Genomic DNA, 26,679 nt, shown 5'->3' on the forward strand with positions numbered 1-26,679 from the left:
CCACACTTTGTGTTGTAAATTATGTAAAACAATCAACCAAGAAACCCATACAGATTCAGGGTGATTTTAGTCAACTATATTTGAGCAGAATCAACAAAATTATATAAAATTACAATAAAATAAAGGGCATTTCATAAGCTTAAATGCATTTCATTCAATTTATCCCGTACAAAACTGAAAAAATGTAAAGATAAAACAACTACCATAACAACCCCGCAACTTTAATTATTTTGTTTACATTCCACTATTTCTATTGACGTCTCAGATATTAAGAGCTGGATGTCCCAATGTTTCATCCAGTGCAATAATAAATCAAGAGATGTTATAGGTATTGACCACCAGCATCAGCCAAGCTTCCAGTCTTTTTATTATTCAGGTCTGTCCCTCCACTGTAATGTGATGACAAAAGACAATCTAATTTCCTCCACTTAAGGCACATCTAAAAAATAGTTTTTTGCAATTTCCCATGCGCCGTCAGTGTTAAGAAGGTAAAATATTGGCTCATCACGAGGTGTGAACAGCTATTTTACCCGGAGCCAGAATCGTAGGCGTACTGTAGAGGCCAGGGCCAAAAATTGGATACATCCTCTCATCAAACTTGTGTGTTAAAGTGACAAGGTGCTTTGCTGTTCCCCCATCCCAAAATGACACCTCTCCCTTCTCTATATTAAGCTTAATGCGGATCCTTTCAGGACGCTGCTGCACCTGCAGCTCTGTACGCTCAGGTGTTGAGACCGTGTACACCCCTTTGCTCAGTCCAATGGACCACACGCCACGGCTCGTAGAGACCGTGAACTTCTTTTTACGGGGCACTGACTCTTTGCAAACTCCCACAATCCACCTGGGGTTGTCACCAACAATGACATCCCATCTGTGTTTCCCAGACTTGTAACCTTCAGCACCCAGCACAAAGACGCAGGGATCAAAGCGATCCGGGTTGTCGGGGGCGGTCAGCCGCTCTGTGCTTTCCTTCACAGTGGACAGGTCAGCATTTACGGACAGCCATGGAGAGGCTGTGTTTGGGTCCAACACCACTGGATCTGCACACAGGAAGAAACGAGACGCAATTACTTCATATCGGTAACATTTGACAAGAGACTGAAGAAGTCCGTGTTCCCCAACACGTATATTTCAAGTACACCAATACAATTTTCAACACAAGTTGGTCTATTTCCTGTAAAGACTCCCAGTCCCGAAAACCACAGATCATTCCCAACTCCCATTGTAATTTACTCACTATATTTGACATGGGCCTGCATGTTCTTCCAGATTTTGAAGCTCAAAGCACCAACGTGCTTGCCCATGTCCAAAAGAGAGCCCTCAGGGAGGGAAGGATCTCCACGAGTCCACTTGGCTCTAAAGCAAAGATGAAAATCAGTGAAGTTAACAAGAGACATTTGTAAATCCACAAAATACAGCAGAAACCTGAACGAAGCAGTCTTCAGAATGACATAAATGTGTAATATACAAATGATCCTCCACCCTCCATATCTGATAGTTTATTTTGTTTTCTTTCCCATGTAGCAAATTGAGACTCCAATCTAAACCCCGTCGTACTATGACAAATAAAAACCTTGTAAAAATGCTAATATACGGTAAATATATGGTGAAATGTACTTCCTAGTCCTTGTGTAGTGGATATTTACACAAAGATTTTAGAGCACACAATATTTGTGATTGCTACAGTGAGTTTTGCTGTTACTTACTCTCTTTTTACCTTCTGGAAATTCTAAAACACAAAAGAGAATAACTGAGATTAGTTTCATGTTTGTTTGGTTTTTTTTGAAACATCAGAGGCAAAAGTCTTGTAAGTCTCACAACCGTGAGGACGCGCTTCCTTCTCTCACCCGCAGGAGAGCCAGATCCTCATTGCCCATCTCTCTCTTCAGTGCGTCACTGAGCTTGCTCATCGAGGCAATGTCCTGGTTCGTGCTGTCAATCAGCTCCTGAACGACAGTGATCCTCTGCTCCTCCTCAGCAGCCAGGGCTTTCAGGCGCAGAGCTTCCTCTGTGACAAGCGCCATGCGAAGCCTCTCAAACTCCACCTTGATCTGCTTCTCTGCCTGCTCAGCCTGATACTGCGTTTAGAGAAGAGAGTTTATATATAGTGAACATACACACGTGAATTAAGATGTGGGCAGTCTCTGGTGTGCTATATGTCTTGTACTATCTCTTGTCTTGTTGGATGAGTACCATGCATGTACTGCAATGCGTAAGGGAAGAACTCCTTCCAAATATCGAACAGATTGCATTATTCATGCATACGTCAGGGGCAAATTACTCAGCCGATCCCGGAGGCGAGCGCTTTCCTGCATAGAGGTCAAAAGTCGAGCTGAACAAGAGGTGAACCCGGAGTATCTGGTTCAAGGACTGAGGACGTCTGAGGGCAATGGACACGTTGTGCAGCTTGTATCATAATAACCTGGTTTAATGATTATACACAGATGAATGCAACACGAATACCGTGAGACGTGACAGTGACTTTACCTTGATGTACTCCATCGCGTTGCTGAGTTTACGTGCGGTTTTCTTGTACGTCTCTACTTTCTTTTCAAAAATCTGGACTTTGAAGCCCAGCTCCTTCTGCAGGGTGAAAAAGCAGAACACGAGGTGATCAAAGGAAAACAGTGGGATGTTTCTCGGCTTGAGACGGGTGTTCCTTAAACCAGCATAAATTGTACACACATAAGACACCCGACACTTGGAAAAAGTGTAATTACTAACTTTAACAATGGCTCTGTTCGACCTGCTACTGGGGTTTGACTCATGTCATAAGGCTTACCAGGACACATTCATGGTATGGAACAGTCATTAACGTTATTCAATTAATTTGTACTTTTCCTTCTATGACAAGAATCCACTTCCAATATTGACCATATAGTGATAACAATCCTTTAATACACATATAGCAACTGTGTAGTAATTATATAGTTATTATAATCAAAGCCATGATATCTGGAGTCCCAGGTCAGCAGCAAGCAGCAACATGTTTGTGGACACAGCGAGTGTGAATGGTAGAATTAAACTTAGAATTAGACTCAGGGTTGAAATATGGTGAAATACTGGAGAAAGAATTAGTCAGAGGTGACATGGTCAGGATTGAGCGATGGAGTGGTCTCGTGTGACGTCACAGTTTAGCTGTCGGCCATGTTGGAGTACACACAAAGCCACTGGCATGCACGGCTGAGTCACATAACCTATCGGTGGTGAACTTTTGTGCTGTCTTTGGTTGTGGCAGCAGAGCTGATAGAGACAAGAAATCATTCTTTCGTTTGCCAGCGGTCATTACACATCAAGGAAATGACACGAAGGAGCTATCCAAGCGACGTCGCGAGAAATGGCTGTCACGCATCTCTCGAGATATAAAGGAATGGAATTTGGCGTACACTAGAGTATGTGCGGATCACTTTATAAGTGGTCAGTGATTTTATTTGCAAATTCGTTTGTGAACAGTATTTAATAAAGGAAATATAAATTAAACTTGGACATGAGAAGGTTACCGAAGCTTCATCAGCCCATGACAGCAGTCGGTGCCAGAGACGCGTCGAGCGTGTACAACAGGCGAAACACAGAGATGCAGCCTCAGCATTGCTTGATATGAGTTTAACGTCGGATCATATATATATATATACATATATATATATATATATATACATATATATATATATATATATACATATATATATATATACATATATATATATATATATATATGTATATATATACATATATATATATATATACATATATATATATATATATATGTATATATATACATATATATATATATATATATATATATATATATATATACATATATATATATATATATATATATATATATATATATATATATATATATATATATATATATGTGTGGGGGGGGGATGAAGTTAGGAGTTAGTTGAAAGTGAATTCCTACATGCACGTACAATGTAAACAAACACACGTGTCTGTTTGCGCTGAGTAAACATTGAATATTGCAAAATATCGGACCAGATCTGTATATATTTACCCTCCCAATGACGAGATGAGAATTCTCGACGACCGTTGCTTTGACGTCTCGGACCCATCCACTGACAAACTGATTATAAGCGTCGAGCCCTTTGTAGCACTCCAACTCGTCTTTTGTGTAAGGACTGGGGGTGTTCACGAGATACGTGTAGATGTTGGCGTAGTTTACCGATGGAAGATAAGTAGGATCGGCACTGAAACGATCTGCACTCATCGTATAGGGATCCAAGTTACCAATAACCTTCAATTTGGCCAGGTAGCGAACCTTTGATGCACTATCCAGTGATTCAAAGTATTGTATTTTCGCCGCACTTCCTTGTTTACGCGCCGCCATGTAGGATCTGTATGTACTCCAACATGGCCGACCGACCTCGTAACTAAGGAGATCGTGACGTCGGTGAGACCACTCCATATCACGTATAATCTCAAATCTAGAGGAAAGTGCATGTTGGAGCATTTAATAGACATTGCAATGCACACTGAAATATTAAATTACAACAAGTATTTCAGTTGTAGTGTAACTTTATGGGGAAACCGTGGCGCTACAGTAGTGTACCGTTGAGCATTTCTTTCATTCAGTCAACAAAAGTTGAAATCAGGATGTCCTTTTTCTTTCCAGGCTTAAAACTGAGTCTAAGTGACATCAAGGAGTACATATTTGGAGGCCCAGCGTCCTTTACCTTACACATCGGTGCCCCCTCGCTCAGCGGCCACAGCGTGTGCGTGCTGTGCAGAGTGACGCAGTCCACGCACAGAGGCTCCTCGTCCTTCTCACAGTACAGCACCAGCGGCTTCAGGTGCAGGTTACAGGTTTCCTCGGCAGGGGGGGCGTGTTTCCGGATCGACCCCCAGTTCGACTGTTGGAGGAAACTCTCACACGCGCTGCTGAGCGCGCGGTTGGCGATGGCCTGCCCCTCCTCACACTCCTTCCTGCACACGGGACACCTCTTGTTGACCTGAAAGCTTTTCTGGTGACAGTCGCGACAGAAGCTGTGGGTGCACGGCAGCAGCACGGGGTCCCGGAAGATGCCCTGACACACGGGGCAGGTCAGGTCCTGCCGGATGGGTAAAGCCTCTTCCGGCATGTCTTCATCCATGCTATCAGCCATGGCCTCACGGGCCCGCTTCACTTTACTTTCGGTTTTGAAAAAATAAAAAACAGTAAAATACGCACCCACTGTGCCAAAGCGTCAGCAGTTTGCTTACGCTCAGAAGAAAAGTGTAATAAACAATAGTATCGTGGACGGTTTCAGAAAGTAGGAAACCCCCCAAACTGGTCACGTCGAGTTCGTGTTCGTTCCACCAACTCGTTTCCTGTGTTTCAGAGACAGGCTTCTTCTTCTTCCTCCTTTTCTTTGGGGTTTTCCGGCGTTTGGCATCCTTTAACTTGCAATACTGCCTCCTACTGGATCTAACCGCCCACTGTTGTTCTATTCTATTGCAGCCTGTTCAAAAGGGCAATTGCTTTGATAAACCTAAACATCTATTTCCTCCTCTCCACCGTCAATGAGCTCTATAATCCTGGCCTCTCCTCGTCCTATTCCCTGCACTCATTGCCCCTCTTTCCTCTTCATTCTTCCCTCCTCTGTTGCTCTCCCTAAGGTTTCTTTCTTTTTTTCCCTCCACGTTAAAGGTTTTTTTTGGGGGGGGAGAGTTGTTCCTGTACAGATGTGAGGGTCCTGGGACAGAGGATGTCGCATATATGTGTACAGATTGTAAAGGCTATAGAAAATAAATTGAATTGAATGAAATCAGGACGCACTGATGGCTACCGTCTCCATTTATTGACACTGATGACAATGGCCATGCCAACAAGTGGACTGTTCAAGTTGCTGTGACCAATTCTTAATACTCTTACACTGTAGTTTCCGTACTTCTTACCCCTCCTGCTTTATTTTTCATTAAAGTATCTTCCTTTTGTCGCACTATCTCAATACTGTTGCCACTGTTCGCTCACTTCCCTCCAAACTATTCGTTTCCCCTCTGATTATGTAGGTTTTATATGTATTTCAACATATTCCCTCCAGACTGCCGACTTCCCTATTAGTGACAGGCGGCAATCATGATACAACAGCGCCCTCTAGTGGATCTTGAGGTTGTGATCATTATTATGATCAGTTGTTCTTCCTGTGGAGGTGTGCACATCTGCAGCTGTCTGCACAACTGGCAGAAACTCGCTCTCTCTGTCAGACAACATTATTCAGCACCACATACGTTTACTATTCATGTATTGGACTTTTTATTTTACATTTCTTCACAACTTTTTGTTTACTTTGCACTTTGTTTGAACAAATGCAGCTGTTTTCGTTAAACTTGATGGACCCATAAACTTGACGTTTTGCATTGATGTTTTTGTAAATGTTTTGTTTGATGTTTTGTCCGTTTTTGTACCCTGGTTGTGAAGAAACAAAAATGTATTTTAGCTGTTAGAATAACAGCGAAGGATCAAATACTTTCTGTTATCACTCCTGTTTGTGCTGGGTCAAACTAATCACACATCATACTCCATTATTTTGCCCACAGACATGGAAGCTATATATATACCTGAAGTGTTTTGTTGTTTTTAAACCTCTTTGCCATGTTTTCATATTTAAATTTTTCTAGCTGTATATCTTCCTTCTAAAAAGACAAATCATCTCATTGAGTGGTCCACACACCAGCTCTTCATTCAAAACACCATTCTGGGGTTAATGGTACGAGTATGTCCAACAGATGGAGCCACATTGCCATCATGTGACACCGCACTGTGAAATTGTTAAAACACACCACATTCATTCTCACCATGGAGGGACGTGCTCTTTGTGGCTGTCCTTTAAACGAGACAGAAACCAAACTCGGTGTAGCCGTGATCAAATGCACGTCCACTGCCTTGGGCTTCACGCCATCACGAACATGCGCCTGAAGAGTGGGCATAAGAAGCAGTTGGTGTTAAGATTATTTACAAAAATGTTCAAACTAATTGAAACACCCTAAAGTACTGAAAAAAAAGAACATTTTGTTCTAACCACAAACACTCTCTTACACCCCCTCATTTTCCACATGTTCTATGAGTTTATATATTAGTGATGAATTTCCAGCAGATGTTCAAAAGCACTTCAGTTGAACATCACAAGTCAGCGTCACAGCTGTTTTAATGTTACACATGTGAGTCTCTCTGCTCTTCTACATGTACTAACAGCAAGTTTGACGACAAACTCACTTTTTTTATGTTGCATTTATTCCGGTCACAATGCAAAGTGGTGAATTTCGCACACTGTCAACCCAAAATGCATGAAAGAAGCTACATTTCAGTCGTACATATTTATCGTATAGCCCAAATCTGCATGGCTAGGGTGACAATGTGGTTTGTGACAGTCACTGCAGCACATGTTACACAGGAAAACCACAAAGGTAGTGTGGGTACGACTTTCTTCACAAGAAAATTTGCACAAATAATCTGTTTTCGTGAAGGTTGGCTGTTTTGTGATCTTAACATTGTAAAACTTGAAGGCTTCACAAATAAATCAAACTAACATTGACGATGCATCCGAACTGCAGAAATGTCTTCTTTGTAAAAATGTAGGTACGACAATGTAGACCCAGAGACGATATCAACTTGTCACGTTTCTGTAAGTCACAGTTTAGACTCTGTTTAGTTATCCCTTTGATATTGGTTGGTGTATTAGGCCATTGTGGGCAATGTTGCAAATAAATGAACTGTTTAAAATTCCTGTTTACCAATATTGCAATATAAAATGACAAGTTACTGTCACCCAAGGCTGGGCAAAGGAATGGAGACCACACATGAGTTGTGAGTAAGACTAAATGCATGTTAGATAACATAACAAAGTACACCTGCCATCCAGCACAGACACAGAAACAACCCCATCTTGTCCACCCTCAGATGAACCTTGGCATCTGGAGGACCACAAAGGGACACACAATTATAACCCGATTCCAGTGGTCATAATGAAATTTCACCTCTGCAGTCAAACCGTCCTAAGCGCTAAGGAAGCAGGTTGCTGCTGTGAAACGTGGGTTTCAGTGTCTCGCTCAAACAGCAAAAACCACGTTGAACAATATAAAAGACAACCGTGTGCGTCAAGACCAGCTCCCTCACAACATGAGGAACACGTTCAAACAAAAAGCTTCGATTTGAGCCTCACGCAACACAAAACCGTACCCCACTAACTGGATGAGTGCTTGTCTTCAGGCAGGTGTTGTTATCGGGACCTAAAGGGAGAAACCCCCGGTAATCTCACGGACAGCTTGAAACCAAAAGCCATATTTTAGAATGGATTTTGTCAGAGATTGTGAGCTGTATCCTCTTTCCGTCTGTTAATCAGAACGCTTGTAAACAAACAGACTTCATGTGTGAGGACCGAAACATTTCAGTGCATCATGCGATGATGTAACCGTCGGTGCCGCCATGGATGTAGGGCCTTTAATGCATTTGGGTTGTGATGTTTGTGACATACTAACCTACAATGTGGTTACACCACTTTCAGTCAAACCAGAAGAAGGAAGGAGATGGTCAAATGGAAGGGTATACAAAACCATTTCTGCAGGTGTTCAAGCTTTTGATATTTCCTTATTAACATCCTGAATAATTCATATGTCTTCCAAAAATAGCTTGTTCAACTGTGAGCGATGTATCACCATCATGACAGGAAGTGGAAAATAATGCAACACTGAATCTTGTCAAATTAGCACACTGATTACAACTGGCTGTGTAAAATGATGGTTGCTTTTCAGGAGGATGGGATTATAGAAACTAGCATGTGGAAATGATTTTTTGAAAGTATTTTTGTTCTTTCAGTTCCTCAACGAACCGATCTCCATGGTTTCACAGTTGTTCTAGAAAACATTCTAAATGTAAGGAAATGCTCACAACCTACGTTGAACACACCTTGTAAAAAAGTTGATCACACTTTATCTCAGTTTATTCACAAACTTATAGTATATAGATAGTATCGACAAAAGCCATTTCAAAATGTGAAAGAAGAGGTGCAGCGTTGTTTTCCTGTCTAACATTTCTTTCGCTAATACAGGAAAAGCATACGACAGCGTTTTGAAGGAACGCATCTTAGAATCAACCTCACCGAACTGCTGTACATGCTTCTGAGTATTTCTTGTGTGGATCTCAAAACGAAACACTTCAGTGTCTAAAACCACATTAAGACAAACAACTTTTCCACATCTTATTTATGCTTTCAAAGAAATAAACCATCCCTTTCCAAACATCTGAAAAAATGTCACATGAGATTTTTGGGACGTATGATTTAACCCGACAAGTCCAATACGCTACATTTCACAAGTCAGACTCTCACTGCAAGAACTGCATAAACCCTGCAAAACAAGAGGAAAGAAAAGGTGTGAAACAAACAGGAAAAAGCTCTGAGCCTTTTAAAGAGGAGATGGGCGAGAGGAAACAGACACTTGAAACCCGGTGTTGCCGCAGGTGTCTTATTTGCATGCTGGTGAGACTCCAAATGAACAGCACAGAGAAAAAAAAAAGTTGAGATACAAATCTTGAGGTTTTGGAGTCAACTGCAGTTATGATATGGCAAGTGAAAAAGATTCATAGTGAGATTTTACACTGATATGTGACATATAAATAGTATCAAGCTCATTAAAGGAGCAATGTTGAGTTATTTTTAAATGCACTGCTTTGAGTTCATCTTTGCAGTTTAACAATTCCTTCCTGATAAAACATTTGCAAAGTAAATACTTAAAATCCAGCATTGCGTGGTCCAGAGTGCAATTTGTTTGCGTAAAAGGACTGAAAGTATGAAGACAATTCATGACTGTTTTAGCACTACAACCCTGTGCATGTGGAGCATGACGTGTGGCTTGGCGTTATATCAAGACATCCAGTAGCTCAACATGAGTTTGGATGTTATTTGTTTCCGAGTCCTGTTCTCATAGTAACAGGTTGCTGACATTATTGTTGCCAAGTTCATCAGTGAGTACGAACTGGAGAGCTTCTTCTTCCTTGTCTTTACTGGCACGTTGCATCATATCCTGGCATCAGAGGAATAGTGTGACACTATCAGTAGGACTGTGTAACGCATCACCTGCGTGCATCTCCGTCCTCGTGTATGTGCACGAAATGTGCTAAACAGTAAAAAAAAAAAGACAAAAAACAGCTCAACAGGCCTACTAGAAGTCTATAACTCGTCAGGATAGACACATCAACTAACATGAAGAAGTACATTCATTACTTTTCATTGTTATTTTGTATTTGTTTAGATGTTCAGACAAGAACAAACCTCCGTTGTCTCTGTAAATTGGTGTGTGAGTTAATAACGGTGAACAGCTCTGGAAACTCATTTCACTGCTGTTTGCATGTACGATTGTCAGTTGTCTCTGGAAATGAAACATTTGATCGATCAAAGTTGCATTTAAGTACTTGAATCTGTATTTTATATAACATATAGCATATGTTTTTTTAAAGGTTTAATTGAATTTGTATTGCAGATTTGATTGGTCTTGTTTTAGGTGCATCATTACAGTATGATCATCCGTGTACCTGTTAATTGCTCAATTGCTACATCGGCTTTTAACTTGGCTAAACACTAACGTCCTCTTTGAATATGTCTGCTTTCTGTGTTAGTGTTACTACTGTAGTGGCAGTTTCATATATTGTGTGCTGTGACCTTCCTGGTGTCTCCTTTGCTGTTGTCATTGTGAATAGATGACAAATCTGGGGGTGAATAAAGTTATCTCATCCAAATGTGCAGTTCAGAAATATAATCAACTGCTTCAACATCTCAATTGAATGTTACATTGATTACATTCTACACGTGACCGTGCCAGTATATCTGTGGGTGTAAATTCATAGAAATGTTATTCACAAGTTTTTATGGAAAGTGCACCAGTCTACTCACATATGGGGTTTTTTTATGTCCTAAAAAAATACTAAAAGTGTGGTTGAAATCAAAATAATTCCAATAATCAACACAACAGTTCCCCTGAGTTCCCCGATATCACGACAGCCTCTGCATGGTTTTGTTCCTCCTCATAAGCGTAACAGCTTCATACATGGTTAGAGGTGTCGCTTTTCGTCTGGCCGTCCCCTTTGGTGGCTCTATCCGTGGTGTTTTTGGTGACACTGATCATTTCAGCTGTGTGTCCTTGTTAACCTGCTCACAGAGGAGAAAACAACATCAAAAGATTACACTTTGGTAAGTTATTGCCGTAGCCTAATTTTTCAGACGATGCATATATGGTTTGTTACTAGGAAGATTTGAATAAATTACATGTCATTGTTCATTATTTGATCAATGCATTTCAACTGCTTTTGTACTTCTCACCTGTTTTGTCTATGTGATCTTTGCCTCATTAACTACCTACCGATAAACATGAATTAAATCTTATTTATAGTATTATATTATATATTATTATTATATTAGTTCACAGTAAGAGACTGCAGTGTGTCAGACTGTGATGTGATTTGTGGCGTGACAATGTGCCGTTAACGTTAAGGTGCCAGTCGGTATAAAGTTGCAGCATTTGAGTCATTCATCAAGACCAAATGATAATTAATGCAACAAGTTACAGATTAAAGCACGATTGATGCATTGTTACTATTAAGTCGTTTCTTTCTTTATTCTACTCTCCTGTCTCACTTGGATGTTCATTTTATTTTATTTTTTCTGTTGCACTTGTCATCCACATAATTCATTGTATTTCATTATTTTTGTTTCATGTCCATGTTATTCTTGTGTCATGCTATTTTGGTTATTTGTGTTTCAACAAAAAAACAACCATTGTGATGAATATTTTAGTGCATCAAGACTCTTGCGGAAAACTCTGAAACTCAAATTGCACATGCTTCCTGCATGACTTTCCTTTCCCCAATCGGCTCAAAGCAATTCTGCACAGTAATATGACTGAAGTGGTCATAATTTCCTCCAGCTTAACGGGGAACTCAGATCATGTTGATTGGCAGAAAGCCACAAAGTGTATCGGGTATCATACCATAAAACCTCACAGAACTTGGTATTGTTACACCACGGTCAAGAAATGATGCGGTACATTTAACAAGAACGGCAAGAAGGGTCTTTAGCCTTCAAAGTATTTGCTCTAATGTACCTCAAAAAGATTTGGGCATAGATACAACTTGTCCAGAATACTTAGATTATTAGATTAGATTAATACAAGATTATGTCTAATAGACAGACTACAAACCAGTTACTCAAAGAACAAAACTTATTTTGCTCAAAATGCATATGGTGACTTATCCTCTTTTGTTTGACATAATTAATTGGTGTGTGTGTGTTTTGAATTGTTATCTTGCTCTGATGTGGTCTGATCTGTCTTGTTTGTTCCTTTATTGTATTACACAGAGCATTTTAAATGAACTTCAAAAATGTGCAGATAATTCAGATACAGACAATAGATAGATGGATAAATGTGTAAACAGCCCCACCGTGTGGTGCTCGGACCGAATTGATGTATAGATGTGTTCTTCTTTTCGTGCAGAGTTCACTGATGGACGGGGTGTATACAGTGACCGGAGACGGCCTCATTGGCCTTTTTGATGATTTGTACTCCAATGAGTCTTATGATGATGAATACGGTTGCTGTGAGGAGGACATGTGCGACTCGAACAAGGCTGGGCATTTTGAGTCGGTGTTCATCCCAGCTTTGTACTCTGTGGCGTTTGTTGTGGGCATCCTGGGGAACGGAGTGCTGCTGGGAGTTCTGGTTCAGAGCAGGAGGACCTGGAGTGTGACGGACACCTTCATCCTCCACCTTGGTGTGGCAGATGTCCTGCTGCTGGTGACTCTGCCCCTCTGGGCTGCACAGTCCGCTCAAGACCATGGATGGACCTTCGGCACTCCCCTCTGTAAGATCACCGGAGCTGTTTTCACGGTAAGAGGTGTGCAACAGCAAAGATGCACTAACTCTGCACTAGAGTGCATGATAGTAAATCGTGGTTGCAAAGAGATTTTTCACTTGTGTCGGATTTCTTTGTACCCTCAGATCAACTTATACTGTGGAATCTTTCTGCTGGCCTGCATCAGTCTGGACCGCTACCTGTCCATCGTCCACGCTACCCAGATGTACTCCCGCAAGAAGCCCTGGGTCGTTCAGGTCAGCTGCTTGACAGTGTGGATCTTCTCCCTGCTCCTTTCTATCCCTGACTGGGTCTTTTTGGAAGCTGTGAATGAGAATAGAACAAGCAAAAAAACGCAGTGTGTACGCAACTACCTCCGCTTTGCTTCTGGGGCAGTAGGTGACTGGCGACTGGCATCTCGCCTGCTCATCCACACAGTGGGCTTCCTGCTGCCTTCAGTCATCCTGATCTTCTGCTACTCCTGCATCCTGCGCCGGCTGCGGTACGGCTCCCAGGGCCTCCAAAAGCAGAAAACCTTCAGGGTCATCGTGGCAGTAGTGGCCGTTTTCTTTCTCTGCTGGACGCCATACAACATCACACTCATGGTGGACACACTTCATTCCGGCAACAACAGCGAGACCTGCGGGGTCAGAACGTCTCTTGAAACAGCCAAGATAATCACCTCCTCCGTGGGTTTCCTCCACTGCAGCCTCAATCCCATCCTCTATGCCTTTGTGGGTGTGAAGTTCCGGCGTCAGCTCCTGGACATCCTGAGGTCTCTGGGCTGCAAGCTGAAGACAAGCGTCAAACTGCAATCTGTTACCAGCAGGAGAAGCTCCATTTGGTCCGAGTCTGCTGACACCTCCAACTCCATTGCTATTTAGAAGAGAGACACAACGTATTAACAAGCACACAAAACTGACCAAGCTGACAAAATTACAGCAAGGTCCCATATGATAAAGAAAACGGTGCCTTTAAACGAGCAATCAGGATTTGATTTGATTGTATACAATATAGAGCACTCCAAAGTTTGAAGCATAAACCTTGTAAATCCCAGTTTATTTCCGGTTGCAGTGGATGTGAGTGACAGCAGCTGACACAAAGTAAACATGGACGCAAACATGGACGCAATTCCGTTGTTAAACGTGCTTAAACAGCGTGTGTCAGACAGAGCGTAAATACAGGTGCTTTTGTTAATGTTCTGTGTCATATAACCTGTGACATGCTATGCTTTCTTTCAGTGTCCTGTAGTTCACAGTATTAGTAGTTCAACTTGAACATCGTCGACATGAACATGACTAAAATCATTTTGTCTGTCTGGGACTTGAGGTCAAACACCTGTACTTGTAGGAAGCAGATCTATTTTTCTTGTTGTAGAAGTAATTTCCATTTTCTGAGTGCAAGGCTACATTGCTACATAACATGTATATACTTCAGTGAGTATTATTACTAAGGCTATATATCCTGCTTTGAAATGTATTTTTTACCACAATTATAGGTATGTTGTCTTTTATTTTTGTACATGGATTGTTCAAATACAGAATAAAATGGCATTTGTTTTAATCAGAAACCAGTATATTTTTGACATTACAGTACAGCTCGACAGGTTAAAGGACAATGATTTTAGAAAGAATTTACAGAAAATTAAATTGAACAGATAAATGAATGAATAAATACATTGTTTTAAATACCGAGAAAATATTGGTGGGTAAAATGCTATCCAACACCCATGCGCCTTATCCCGAAAAACATTTTTTCCTGAATAATCAACAGAAACTGATGTTTTCACATTTTTCCTACACAGCTAGTGAAGAAGTTATCAAATCAGTCAAGTAAATACTGTATACCGTGTAATAAATGACAGAGGATAGTTTGCAGCATGAATTTCACAATTTTAACTTTAGAAGTCAGATTGTGCAACGGCCCTTTTTGTATTCTCTGTTCTTTCTGCATGTATTGAGCATTTAAGATATTTTAATGTCCCAACGTCCCTAAAAATGTTCTCTCTGCTTATGATATAGTCAGGATACAGGTGATCACGTAGAATACAAGCATGAACAACAAGTTGACTGCGAACCATCACGTCGGGGTTTCAGTGGAAATAGCAGGAAACTTTGACAGGAAACTAAAGTCACAAAAAGCCACCGCACATCCTCAAACATGTTGCCTATGCAAAAACAGACAGGTGATAGATGAGCAAAGAGCACAGGGAAATGCCGTGACTTGTGGCAGACTACTGTTTTCCATCACAGCACGTCTCATTCATAATTTACACGAGCAGCAAACATTTCACAACAGCAGGCTGGTGGCAATGGTGTTAAAAAGAGAGCATCCCTTTCAGTTTGATTCCAGCAGTATAGATACCCTGTTATTACTCTACAGGTTCAGTCACTGAGGCAGAGAACAAAGCCAGCGAAGGGTTCATCAACTCTTCCACAGTCTAAGCGCTGTGTGGGATGTGGTCAACATGCCTTTGTCCTGTTTTCAGTCATCTACCGTAGTCACAATGCTCAATTCTTTTTAACTTTTGTACTTAGACGAATAAAAAGCCTTGAATTTTTGGACGGACTCAACTCCCTTTACTGTGGACGGTGCAACAAAGTTCGTGCTTGTCTGCTGATACCAGGTTTGTTATTCATTAAAGAAAAGTCCTGATAAGTTTGGTGAGAAGCTCTAGCTGACACAGGAAATAACACTTCAATCTGAGGCAATACTCAGTAATGCTATAAACCTGACGTGTTGCTGCTGCCACAGATGAAAGCCTCATTTCTAACATTTAGACCATCGTCTTCAGGCTTTGGCTCTATAGAAACTCTGAAACACCGTAAGAAAGAGGAAGGAAAACAGGCGGTCTGAGAGGAGGGAACGTGTTTTCTTATCTTGTGTGAACTTATTTTACACAGCCTTTCTAAAAGCACACCCAAGTGTGAAAGACCACTTTATTTCAGGTCATATTTATATTAACATGATCTTGCCTTGAGCGCAGAAATCAAGCGTGCCTAGCAGACCATGACCTGACCCAACAACGTGGAGGTGAAACCACAAATTTAGTGCTCAACACAACGTGCACCGTGATCTTTAGAATAAGATCTCGTCTTCTCTAACTCGTCTTCTTTCCTCCATTTGTCACATACACCCTTTTTCCAGACAACTGTGCTCACGTATAAAGCATGCCACTGTTCTCACTCCGCCAAACAAACAGACAAGTCTCTAGATGAGAGTAAACCGAGAGCTATGAAAGAGCTTCAGTATTGAGGTCTTTCTTCCCCTCTTCCTCTTCTGTCACCTGACTGATGACATCACCACCTGTTTGTGTCACCCGCTGTCCTGCAGTCCCCACACATCCATGTTGCAACAAAGAAGTCAATAAGAAATAAGGCTGTGGGATTCGCCAACGGGAAATTCCCTCACTGCGGTCACACACACACACACACTGGACAATAGTGGAATCCACACAGTCTTTACTGCCTGAAGATAACATAAGAAGTGAATCAGTTGTGTCATCCGGTTACATGTAGCAAACTCTGTCGGTCTACTTGATGGAGGATCACAATAACACTGACTGAAGAATGATCTTGTTATTTACAAGAGCTTCTATATTACCATATTCCATTCCATCCAAGCATCATGGCACATATATGGCGTTAAAGCTTTATGATGGTTTAACAGCTTAAACACTGTTCACTGACACTTATATAAAACAGTACAATAACAACAATAATAATAAACAATAAAAATACAGATATTTACAATTGAATAAAAAAAACTCATGATTTAGGGTAACAAGCTAAAATTGTGCAACAGTGATTTCAAAATGCAACCATGACGTGGCACGGAAACCTTCGAATTGAAGTGCAATTTCTAAGAGTCATTTTGTAAAAATATCTATTTCTCATCATAAGGTCCTCCATCCCTTGAACCCATGACACGACTTCACCCTAAATTCCCCTCAGGGGTGGAGCATCATTCTGATCCCTTCTGAGTCACAGGAGGGCATTTCTGTCCACTAATCAGCACTGAGTTGACTGCACCTGATGATCTGTACTTGTCATCTGTTTCAGCGCTTCCCCTTCGGGGTTTTGGTCGGGCAGGGCCTCCTTGCCAACACCCAAGCCCCACAGCGAGCTCTCAGATTCAACTTTAGCGTGTCTAAACATGGCCAGTGTCTGTTTCCTGACGTTTCTGCACAGGCCGAAATAGAGCAGAGGCCTGAGGCAGGCGTGCATGCAGCCCAAAGCAGATGTGACCGCCAGAGCTCTTTTCAGGGAACTTTCAGGCTGATCCGGCTGCTTCGAGCGGCTTCTGAAGGTGTCCACAATGAGTGTGATGTTGTACGGCAGCCAGCAGAGAAAGAAGACCACTACCAGGGGCAGGATGAAGGTGACGGCCCTCTGCTTCCGGAGGCCGTCAGAGCTGCGCCGCAGCCGCAGCAGGACACGGGAGCAGCAGAAGATCAGGGTGGCTGCAGGCAGCAGGAAGCCCAGCGTGTGGTGGAGAACACGTGACACCAGCTGCCAATCAGTTACTGACTGGGAGTAGCTGTGAACACACACGGTTTTCGCCTGGGCCGGACCTTTCCTCACCACCAGGAAAACACAGTCGGGGATGGTGAGGGTAAGGGACACGATCCAGACTGACAGGCAGCTCATGTGAGCTAACCTGGGGTTCTTCTGGGAGAACAGCTGGGTGGCGTGGAAGATGGACAACTGGCGATCCAGACTGATGCAAACCAGCAGAAAGATGCCACAGTAGAAGTTGATCTAGGAAAAAGAAGAGGAAAACTTGAGCTGTGATGTGTAAGATGGAAACTTCCAGCCAGCTTTCACTTCTCCTCTGATCCCCTCCTCTTGCCGCTTCCTAGAAATGCTGAAATGTGGATGTGACCGGGGAGTGTACTTGCTCAATAAGAGTATTGAGTACAATGACCCTTGGTTGAGAGGGAAATAATGGCCGACAGCCAAATACAACATTCTCACAGCTTCACTGAAAATATCTCACTTTCACTTCCCAGACGCTGCCTGTACTACACACACCACATGGTACTTACATTAAAAACAGCTCCACTGATCTTGCAGAGAAAGCCCCCAAAGCACCATCCATACTGTTGAACCGCCTGCAGCGCCCAGAAGGGCAGCGTCACCAGCAGCAGGATGTCCGCAACACACAGGTGGAGGATGAAGGTGTCCGATATGCTCCAGGATCGCCTCTTCTTAGCCAGAATGGCCAGGAGTAGTCCGTTTCCAAGCAGCCCTACAATCAGCTCCAAGAAGTACAGCACCGGGGCCAACACCGCTTTACTGGCTCCTGGCGCGATGTCCTCTTCATACTCATAGTTGTCATCGTAGTCATAGGTGACGTTCTGGAGAAATAACCCATCAAGCACCACAGCCATGTTCATCTACTGTGGAGGCAAAGAGAGAGAAATCGAAAATGCTGCAGAGCCTCAGAGGACGGATATCGAAACACACCAGTTTATATACTCCTCCCTCTGTGTGTGTGTGTGTGTGTGTGTGTGTGTGTGTGTGTGTGTGTGTGTGTGTGCGTGTGTGTGTGTGTGCGTGTGTGCGTGTGTGTGTGTGTGTGTGTGTGTGTGTGTGTTTGACAGTCAGCTGTGTCTGAGAGAGTTGAGTCCGGAAAATCTCCCTTTGGGAAGTCCGACTTAAACAAGCCTCAACCCACTCAGAACTCACATGGTGTGATGATGTCACTATATGAGGCAACAGTGGAGTTGGTTTAAACGGAAGCACAGTTACTCCTGGTCACGCACGCACACACAGACACACCTATGAAGCGATTGGATGCAGAGTGGCTGTGAGCTCTGGTTACTCTGTTTTTACTGTTGATGAAGATAGACACGCGAACACGTATGCCACGAAACCAGAAGTACTGGTGTGAGATACGACACGTCAAAGAGGCTCGCGCAAATAGACATGAAGCTCCACAGCAAAGATCAGCTGCGAAACTGAAACTAAAGAAAGAAACAGCCGGCGAAGGCTTGAATATCTGAACCGCAACAATTGGCTACGACTGACATTATGTATCATGTCTCCAGTCTATATATAAACGGCAACATATACTTGCTTATTATGAGAGAACACTTTAAGCGTATGTTGCGCACACATTGGCTACACTTTTGCTTCAGCTGCAGACTTTAGAGGGCAATAACCTCGCAGCGCGCAGAGGACGGATGAGACTAAAAAAGGACAAACTCTTCACACCGGGGCTTTGGTTTCATTTACTGCCGTAGTGTTTGGGAAGGAGAGCAGACGGGACACCTTGCAGCTGTCGAGCGAACATCAAGTCCAGCAGAGAAAACGAACAGAAATCTCTCTCCGCCTTTGAGCGTACACTTTAACAATGACTGAAGTAAGAATTAGAGGGGAATAGATGCGGGGGAATCCTGGACGATTGAGCAAAGCTGCGCCTCGCAAGCTGTTTTACAACACGGATGCACTTGGCGGAACAAACAGTGATTTTACAGCCTACAGTATAAACTCAGAAGGAACTTACGTGCACTTTAATTGCGTTCTCACCGGATTGTTTTGGTTCATCAAATGGCACTTCGTCTCGCACATTGCATACTCTACAACGCTGCCAACACACAAAGAAACTGAGGCGCTCGATTTTGTTTTTCAAAATAAAACGTGTATTGGAAATCCCTGCAGCGTCAGCTGATACAACTACGAAATAAAAGAGGCTGAGAAGTGGACAGTGTGCTTGTGTTCGTAGCGAGTAGCACATTAAATGATACAAAATGGCACAATCCTTACTGCCGTTGCCATTATCTTGGGATTGAGGTGCTTTAATCTGAAGGCCAAATTTCCCATCTTCTGGCCGTCCGCTTACTGTGCCTGACTTGATGAACCGCACGGGAGTGCTGAACACAAAGTACAGCCAAACAATGCATCCCACAATGAGCCGCACAAAGAGCCGCTTTCCACGAGGTGGAGCTGTTTGTGTTTCCAAACCGAACAAGAGTTTAAACCCGAGTTTAAACCGGAGTCCTGCTCCAACCACCTGAGGGTTTACCCGTTTGGATGAATACAATGAAGATGAATAAAATCCGCATTTGGTCTTTTACATATATATATTTTTTTACATCAGACTGTGACCGGGATGTTTTAGTGGGATCATGGTTTTACTCAAGGAAAAAAAAAGAAAAATCAGACAGAAGGATGAAAACTAAAACATCACATTGTGTTTGAGGTATGTGCAACCAAAATATTGCTGTAGAATGAAATACATAATTTGATCGTTGCATGCTACTTTACTTGAGTAATTCCATTTTAAGCTACTTTAAAGTTAACTTTTGACATTTGTATTTCACATACAATTATGATATAAATTATTGTTAAAAAATAAACTTATGAAATGCAATGCATTGACAAAGATTAAACTCGTGGTTTTGGAGCGTGTTGACTTGTAAATGATGAAAATTTGCAATCTCAAAAGTGACTATGGAGTAAAAAGCACAACTTTTGCCTGTAATGGAGAAGTGCAAAGTTGCATTGAATTAAAATACTATTAAAAGTACAAGTACCACAGATTTGAACTCAAATACATTCAATTCCACCACTTACATTAACCAGAAGACCTGCCACTTGGCAACAGCATGCTGTGCTGGATAAAAGTTGGTAAATTAAACGTGCAGAGAGAGAACCTGAGATGTTGATACATAAGAACAGGACACCATATTTTATTACAAAATATTTGTTGCAAAAGTCTTGCCACATCACAAACATCAAGCAAGGTTTTGATGTAATATACAAAATTCAAAATGAGTTATACTGCTGAAGAGTTTTGAAGCTTTATATGAATCACGAAAAAAAACTAAACAAATGAGAAATGGAAATTTCAACACGACCATTTTCACTATTTTATAATCTGACACTTGTTTTTCTGTAAACAGAGTGTGGAATCTGATAAGAATACATACTGAGTGCAGGATGTGAGATATGAGGCCACAGCTTCATCTCAACTGCTGAACAAGCTTTTCTAGGAGTACAACGTAATCTAGGCATTTCACAAGATTGGATTTATGGACATACACAAAAAATAAAAATCCACAAGTGCTCACAAAAAAGTTAGATGACCGGATCAGTGTGTGGGATGTGGTGTCTCGTTTTAAACATGTTGGAAGCTGCACCACAAACTATCACATATCAAAGCACCAGTGGAAGAAATCCTTCACTTTTCCCATTGAGAACATTTTAAAGTTGTAATTAAGCTAAACTTATATTACATATTTGAATCCTTTCTTTTTCTGAATTCACTCAAGTTTGCTTTCTATTTTTCTCTCACCCCCACCCCCCTCGTAAAACACACACACACACACACGCGCCCACGTTCCCACACACACACACCTCGCTCTTCCTGTCTCTCGTTTCACACCATCACAGAGAAGGAGGTGTTTTCGCTTTCTGCAGAGCTGAAGGATCCGGTGGTTTTCCTGAGCCTCCTCTCCCTCCACCCCTCCATCCCCAGCAAGCCTCTCTGTCCCAGCAGCCCCTTACACATTCTGACCAGCTCCCTCCTGAACTTCACCCCCACAAAGCCATACAGCAGAGGGTTCAGGGCGCAGTGCGACAGTCCCAAGCTTTCAGTGATCAGAGTCCCAATGTCCATCACATGGCCAAACTGGCAACCTCCAGCCACCACGCCCAGCTTGTTCAGACTATCTACCAGCTGGAAGCAGCTGTACGGCGCCCAGCAGACGACAAACACAGAAACCAAGGAGACAATGAGGCTGAGAGACTTGCGCTTCTGGCGACGAGTAGCGTTGCAGAGGGACCTGAAGATGCGGATGTAGCAGTAGAGCATGATCAGTAAGGGGAGCCCAAAACCCAGAAGCACACTGACCAGCTGCAGCCCCACCTGCCACTGGGTGGAGTTCTCAGTGAACCACACCTGGCACAGGAGCGCCTTCTGATGGCCCACAGTGTACACCCCCTCTACCTGTTTGAAGGCCATATCCACTCCACTCAGGCCCAGGCAGCACACCCAGATGATGGCGCACACAATTTGGGCTTGGCAGGTGTTGCGCTTCCAGCCAGAGCTGACAGCATGGACGATGGCCAGGTAGCGGTCAAAGCTGATGCAGGCCAGGAAAAGGATGCCGCTGTAGCGGTTTAAGGAGAAGAGGGCACCGGAGATCTTGCACACAGCCAAGCCGAACACCCACTGGTGAGCCCACTGCACTGCAAACAGGGGCAGAGTGAAGGCCAGCAGGAGGTCAGAAATGGCCAGGTGAAGGAGGAAGGTGTCTGTCAGAGAGAAGGCGCAGGCTCCACTTCTCTGAGAGTTTCTGTAGCGTCGGATCACACAAAGCACCAGCACGTTGCCCAAAAAAGCCAGGATGAACACCAGAGTGTATACAACAGGGGAGTACCTCTGTGCAAACTTGTAGCTGTCCTCCTGTAAGCACGGGATGGCCTGCAACTTGCTTTCGTCATGGGAATAGGTGTAATTGTCATAGTCCTGTTCATAGCCCTGTTGACAAGAGATGAAAAGACTTAACTAAATTTTTTGAAACAGATGGATTATAAAAGTGTGCTTCTCAGCATTTCACAAACTGTATAATCCAGAAACCCATCATTGTATATTTTCTTTTAATTTACTTGAGCCTCAGTGATGGCAGTTTTTGACACAAAGGTCATAATAAGATTCTAAAAATGTCAGAATAAAACCCGTTTCAGAATTTTATCAATAAGGAACTTTAAAGATAGCTAATGTTTGTGGAAGATACTGTACAGCATTTGACTAACCCATCTGAAAATATCTGTTGTAAGAATATGTTCTCTACGACGGGTTAAACCTGCTCATGTTATAGAATCTAAGGTGCAAACAGAGACTCAGTTCATCCCCTCATGACCGATGATGCACATATTTGAAAATGATCCACTCACCCAGTAATCATCTGTGGTTGGATGAATATGATCCATTATTGTGGTAAACAAGGAGGCAGCAGAACACCTGAAACTGTCCAACAGTCAAGAGAGCACACTTACAATCACAACAGAGTATTCAGATGAGAGAGGATCAGAAAGAAGAAGTCAGAATTTCAGGAACTGAATCCTCACACATATAAGACGCAAACATAGCTGTGATAGGAATAGAAAAGTGCCAAAGGGAAATTGTGACTAATGTACTCAATACGGAAAAATATTCTATTTTGTACTTCGTCTATACTGCAGATCCAATTTATGTTGTTTTTATGTATACAATTCTTACACATACTAGTAAACACAGTTTATGGGAATTTAACCCAAAGGAAGTAGCAACTGGTTTTACAAAACAAACCTTCACAAATGGAGAAGTGAAAGTGCTTAGTTGACAGGAATCTCTACTATCGTGTTCTTTTTATTCTGCTTGCTTTGAGGTATTAAGCATTACAGAATGTTTTCTAATAACTTGGTAAAGACTTAGTATTCTGTTATTGTCACGAATTTTGCAAATCCATGAAAATGTCAAAAGGATACATTTTGGAAGAAAAAAAAATGTACTGAAAGCTAGTTTCTGATGTTGATTTTAGTGATTTTTAACTCCAGCACCTTTGCAAAGCAAATGAGTTACTTACCCCTCTGACGTCTTGTTTAGAAGACAGGATGCAAACAAAGGGGCTGATGGAGGACATCCTGGATACTATATATGTTTAGATGCAATCAAAAAGAACACAACCGGAAATCAAGTAATTTGATCATCGAAGTGAAACATGAACATGCTCATTGGAGATGCTTTGGACAAACTTATGGTATCTGCAAGAATGCACTACGCACTAAAAAGAAATACATTTAAATCTCTGTCATGCTCTGTAAAGCAACAAGTTCAAAAACTATCATGCGATAGCATTCTGACACCTTCCTGCAGATGCCTGATATGAGCAAACACCTCCACTGAAACTACTGTAGTCTGTCCACATTACAACCAGTTTTTTCCATGTTTTTTAACACATGCAGACTCAGCTCAGGACCACTCAAATGCTGATTGAGAGAGAAAATGTGGCGATGTGTCACAGAGCCCTTTGTTTTTTTGCATAACTTCCACAAACTAGACCAGAGACAGACGGAATGAGTAAAGTCCCCTTTCAGGACTTACTTTATGATTTATTTTCAAAAACATGTGAGGAACTGAACACTCTTGCGGTTGCTTCTGTCTCGACTGAGGGTCTTCTGGTAAATCAAATTATTGTGCAACATCACTGGTGTGTTGATCCTTCTGTCGACTTGTTTGTGTGATAAACAGAGCAATACACACCACAGAAGTATAATGTTAAAGTTCGTTATATTTACACTGTGGAATCTGGTGAGCAGATGGAGGAAATAGTACTGAAAATAGTATTACTAATTAAGTACCAAGATGATTAATAAAAAAGAAAAAAATCAGGGCTCTCTGGTGGACCAGCTGTGTCATGACATTGTTTCTATTTTACCTAAAGCTTATTTTGACCGTACTTATCGTCAGACAAATACAACTATTTATTGACTTTGCCAATCTACCTGTCCAAATCTGTGAGTAACATTATATCTGTGGGACAGTCACTTTCTTATAAGCTTGCAGGGGATGAGTCACAGAGGGGCATACCGATGTATTTCTTTGTTCTGTCTTGTCTTGGCAGACATTTTTGTAATCAGATTACAGTTTATCTGTTGCTCAGATCTGTTAATACAAACTGCAATGAGATTTAGGGCCACACCTCTATAACCTACTTCGGGTGCTACTTGAGCTCAATGTGTCTGGCAGTTCATCGGTTAAATACAAAAAAAGTGAGATGCAAGAAAATGTAAAGCATACATTATCTTGTATCTCACATTTAGGAAAGAACCATGATACAATCAAGTCATGATTGTGCATGTCATATTCTATTATCACGGTCTCTTCACACATCATTAAGCCCACTTACATTGTATATAACACAAAAAAATAAGCCATATAACACGTGTTTGAACATTGCGTACAGGGTTAATATGTGTGGACATTGGTTTTACTTCCTCATTGTTTGGAGTCTCACAGACTCCACTGTGTTGGGCAGGCCAAGACCAATATGGAAATGAGTAAACTTTTAATGTTTTCATCATACTACATGCTCATTGTTTTTGCATTACATCTCGTTTGTGTTTCATACGATTTGTAGTTTGTTCAATTTTAATTAATTAATTTAATTGTGTGTATCTGTTTATTTTGATTTCATTATTTGTGTTACATATTGATTTGTTGGATTTGTTTTGTGTACATTTGCAACTGTATTATTTAAATATTTTGACAACCTGAATCTTGAAAACTTAACATATGTCTGGTTACTTTGCATTTTGTCTTGAGTCAACTCAAGTTATGTTGTGGGATTTTTATTGAATCACTTTAATACTACATTAATGTTGTCCATTAACTCAATTAAGACTGTTATAATTATGACTGGGTCTACAGCTAAAGGGGATCCAAAGTGGATCCTTAGGACAACAGATTAAAATGAATAGTTGTTGTATTTTAACTAGTTAAGGAGCCTTTTGTGTTGTTAACCACTGTTCTCTGCAGAGCCATGTGTACATCTGGACATACTATACAAATTCAATGTGTACCAATATCAAAAGATGTATCGTCGCACAAGAGTACAAACCCTATTTCAACTCTGCTTCAGGGTCCCAGCTCATTTTCTATGATTACTCTTATTTTCCCATTACTATAATTGGACCCACAGGATGTGTACACACCACGCCTGTCATAAAGGTAAAACCTGGTTTATAAGTTGCTGAAATACAAATATGCACTATATGCCCACTTTGTTCTTCAATTACTGAGTGCTGATAAAGACCCAAAACTAAACACCTGGGTTTTGTCTTTACAAGATGACTGCACCTGCCCAAATGGCCATTGTTTGCTATGTCATATCAGCACTGAAACTGGGCTCTGGGGCAAGAGTGATGTCAGACTGGGTATAAGAGTTGTGGTCCTGTTTATGGATGAAGCCCCGGACCGTCTACACCGCAAGGCCACCGTTTCAGGGGCCATACATGAACCTCAGGAGGAGAGAGCAGGTGAGATATGGAGCAATGTTTCCTCCAAACCGAGATTGTCCAATCCTTCTTCATGGAAGAGTCTTTTGGTTTTCATTCAAATGAACTGCACTGAACTGATTTTGCTTATTTAATGCCGCCCTCTTTGGTACTATTAATGAAATAAGCTTAAATTGTCTCTGGTTGGAATGAAAACCTGCAGAAGCTTTGACGGCACAGGACTGTGCAGGGTATTTGTTTGGGGGAAACATTGCTGCAAACAGGGCTAGAAAATCTGACCAGATATGAAGTGAACTGGTATCTTTCATTTTTAATAGTTCCGTGACTTAGTATATCCGTTTTTAGATTTCAATATTCCTTCGCTTCGACTCACAGCAATGGCGTTCCAGTCAAACGTGATCAGCTCGCAGCCTCAGGTCTCCGTCACACAGGATACTGTGACGTCCGGATCATCAGATTAGAGTTCAAATGTGTGCGACTGCTGTGAAGACTGTGGCAAATTCAAGTGTTAATGTAAGTGTTAATGCGTGTGTGTGGAAGCAAGCAGAAACGAACTAACATGTGGCGACGGTGCCTAAGTGGAAAGCTTCAATCCCTCAATCAGAAGATCGGCGGTTCGATCCCCGCCTCCGACTCCGCTAGTCGCATGCCGATGTGTCCTTGAGCAAGACACTTAACCCTAAATTGCTCCCGTAGCTGTGCGTGCAGTGTGATAGAACTGAATTGTAAGCTTTGGATAAAAGCGTCTGCTAAATGTATATTCATTCAGTATACAGAATTTCAATAAAAAAAACTCTTGGGATTACGATGTTGTGAAAGAATGGGTTGCACCCA

At 41.9% G+C, this 26,679-nt stretch overlaps 4 protein-coding genes across 4 annotated transcripts; 1 reads left to right on the forward strand and 3 right to left on the reverse strand.

Annotated features, from left to right (window-relative positions):
• Positions 1–63: 63 nt before the first annotated feature.
• Positions 64–5,331, reverse strand: trim35-28 (tripartite motif containing 35-28). Its single transcript, XM_079275033.1, has 6 exons — positions 4,695–5,331; positions 2,488–2,583; positions 1,848–2,078; positions 1,707–1,729; positions 1,238–1,356; positions 64–1,040 (listed from the first exon to the last, which is right to left on the reverse strand). Exons 1-6 carry the CDS (start codon positions 5,121–5,123, stop codon positions 505–507), a joined length of 1,434 nt encoding a protein of 477 aa, XP_079131159.1. The 5' UTR covers positions 5,124–5,331; the 3' UTR covers positions 64–504.
• Positions 5,332–11,132: 5,801 nt separating this feature from the next.
• Positions 11,133–14,320, forward strand: cxcr3.1 (chemokine (C-X-C motif) receptor 3, tandem duplicate 1). The gene is made up of 3 exons (XM_079275420.1): positions 11,133–11,180; positions 12,481–12,873; positions 12,985–14,320. Exons 2-3 carry the CDS (start codon positions 12,490–12,492, stop codon positions 13,720–13,722), a joined length of 1,122 nt encoding a protein of 373 aa, XP_079131546.1. The 5' UTR covers positions 11,133–11,180; positions 12,481–12,489; the 3' UTR covers positions 13,723–14,320.
• A 1,960-nt stretch (positions 14,321–16,280) lies between these two features.
• Positions 16,281–18,230, reverse strand: LOC306782697 (C-X-C chemokine receptor type 3-like; the record flags this gene model as incomplete). The annotated part of the gene is made up of 2 exons (XM_079276141.1): positions 16,281–17,598; positions 17,886–18,230. The coding sequence occupies 2 exons, from the start codon at positions 18,228–18,230 to the stop codon at positions 16,849–16,851; spliced, it is 1,095 nt and encodes a 364-aa protein (XP_079132267.1). The 3' UTR covers positions 16,281–16,848.
• A 2,288-nt stretch (positions 18,231–20,518) lies between these two features.
• cxcr3.2 (chemokine (C-X-C motif) receptor 3, tandem duplicate 2) lies at positions 20,519–22,839 on the reverse strand. The gene is made up of 2 exons (XM_079275164.1): positions 22,744–22,839; positions 20,519–22,327 (listed from the first exon to the last, which is right to left on the reverse strand). The coding sequence occupies exons 1-2, from the start codon at positions 22,777–22,779 to the stop codon at positions 21,224–21,226; spliced, it is 1,140 nt and encodes a 379-aa protein (XP_079131290.1). The 5' UTR covers positions 22,780–22,839; the 3' UTR covers positions 20,519–21,223.
• Between the last annotated feature and the right edge of the window lie 3,840 nt (positions 22,840–26,679).

The sequence above is a fragment of the Melanostigma gelatinosum genome (genome assembly GCF_949748355.1).
Source record: "Melanostigma gelatinosum genome assembly, chromosome: 9".
Lineage (NCBI taxonomy): Eukaryota > Metazoa > Chordata > Actinopteri > Perciformes > Zoarcidae > Melanostigma > Melanostigma gelatinosum.

Bases quoted from the DNA above. Each gene is read 5' to 3' on its own strand.
- trim35-28 (XM_079275033.1), bottom strand. From the start codon at position 5,123: ATGGCTGATAGCATGGATGAAGACATGCCGGAAGAGGCTTTACCCATC. The intron at 2,079-2,487 runs GTAAAGTCACTG...CTCTAAACGCAG, and splicing joins ACGCGATGGAGTACATCAAG to TATCAGGCTGAGCAGGCAGA. The intron at 1,357-1,706 runs GTAAGTAACAGC...TCTTTGCTTTAG, and splicing joins TTCCAGAAGGTAAAAAGAGA to AGCCAAGTGGACTCGTGGAG.
- cxcr3.1 (XM_079275420.1), top strand. From the start codon at position 12,490: ATGGACGGGGTGTATACAGTGACCGGAGACGGCCTCATTGGCCTTTTT. The intron at 12,874-12,984 runs GTAAGAGGTGTG...TTGTACCCTCAG, and splicing joins TCACCGGAGCTGTTTTCACG to ATCAACTTATACTGTGGAAT.
- cxcr3.2 (XM_079275164.1), bottom strand. From the start codon at position 22,779: ATGGATCATATTCATCCAACCACAGATGATTACTGG. The intron at 22,328-22,743 runs GTGAGTGGATCA...TCTTGTCAACAG, and splicing joins CAACCACAGATGATTACTGG to GGCTATGAACAGGACTATGA.